The following is a 1367-nucleotide window of genomic DNA, read 5'->3' as shown; positions in this document are numbered from 1 at the left end:
TTCCAGAGATGGGGGCTCCCCAGACGTGTAGAAGAATCCCTGAGGCAGCTTATGCCAAACCCACCATTGTATTACCAGTCTGAGAATATTTCTCAAGTCTGTAATCATAGATTTGATCCCATTTCGCATGAGACCTTGTGTTCATGTATGGCCAGCCAACACACCCAGATGTTCTGGGTTTCTGAATGGTCCATAATGAACCCAGAAGAAAGACAGTACTGTGAGCAAATCCCAAACCCTATGGCTCTAGCCTTGCCGTCTCCAGACCTTAAATTCCTAAGTGGTTTTTATCCACTGCCTGGAGGCCAGGCTAGTGACTTGGGGAGCCACCTGCAGAAGAAATACAGCCAGCTATTCTGTGGCCTCCCTTCTCTACACAGTGAGTCTTTAGTTGCCACTTTCTTGGGCTCCCAAGGCCTCCCCAAAAGGAAGAACATGTCCAAGACCCCCATGAAGGGCCCTTTCTTCTTGAAGGATGTCTCCTTCTTCCCCCTGCCACCTAAAACTCCACCCCTATCAGCATCCCCCTCTTCCCCACCTTCCCCAAATTGGGTGTCTCCATCTGACCAGCAACAAGCTCAGGTCAATATCCCATTTCTGACTCTGGCTGAGTGTGAAGCCTTGGAGTGGCACCTGCTGCAGAGACAGCTCCAGCGTCAGTGGGGCTTGCCAGCTATCTTTGAGGGAAGTCAGCATGCCCAGAGCCCCATACCGTATGAGCCCTGTTACAAAGCCCAGTCTCCTGAGACAGTGAAAACTTCCTGGCCAGGGAAGCCTGTCTCAGTTCTCACCAGGGAACTATTCTTCTTCCCGGAGCATGTGCGGAGGCTACTGGAATTCCACCTCCAGAAGCAGCTAATTCACCATCGCTGGGGCCTGCCCCAGAAGATCCAGCGGTCCATCCAGTTGCTCCATTCTTACACTGACCAGCAGACTTTGTCCTGGAGCAGCACAACGCTAGCCAGCATAAGCCTCCCAGAGCCTATAGCCTCAGAGGACAATGGAAATAGTGCAATGTTCTCACCCATCATGGACCCAGAGTCTATCCCCATGCCACATTTGTTTGCCCAGGTCAAGGCAACATTGCAGAGCCACATTGACTCCAAATGTGGACAGATCCACCAGGGCAAGGTTCCTGCCTGTGTATTTACCTCCTCGGACTGCAGAATTCCTGAAGGAATGGTAGTGACTCCCTTCCCCTGCATTCCAGAAAGCCAGCCCCTGGAGCCACAGGTAGCAGGTGAACCTAATCTATATGACAAAGTTATACCCTGGATGCCAAAAGTCCTTGATCAGCAGCAACAGGCCTTACCAGGTACTGTCACTGAACACCCCAAGCTGCCCAAAGCCTTGTCTGAGGGAGCCAA

At 51.9% G+C, this 1367-nt stretch overlaps 1 protein-coding gene across 1 annotated transcript; it reads left to right on the top strand.

Annotated features, from left to right (window-relative positions):
- Nucleotides 1-6: 6 nt before the first annotated feature.
- On the top strand, nucleotides 7-1359 carry LOC100945664 (putative protein FAM205B; the record flags this gene model as incomplete). Its single annotated transcript, XM_003803900.2, has 1 exon — nucleotides 7-1359. A coding segment is annotated over one exon (1353 nt), but the record flags the coding sequence as incomplete, so codon positions are not given.
- Nucleotides 1360-1367: the final 8 nt, after the last annotated feature.

The sequence above is a fragment of the Otolemur garnettii genome, unplaced genomic scaffold, assembly GCF_000181295.1.
Source record: "Otolemur garnettii isolate 467f Iridium unplaced genomic scaffold, OtoGar3 scaffold04700, whole genome shotgun sequence".
NCBI lineage: Eukaryota > Metazoa > Chordata > Mammalia > Primates > Galagidae > Otolemur > Otolemur garnettii.
Note: the sequence above shows the minus strand (reverse complement) of the source record. Positions and strands in the feature narration are given on the sequence as shown.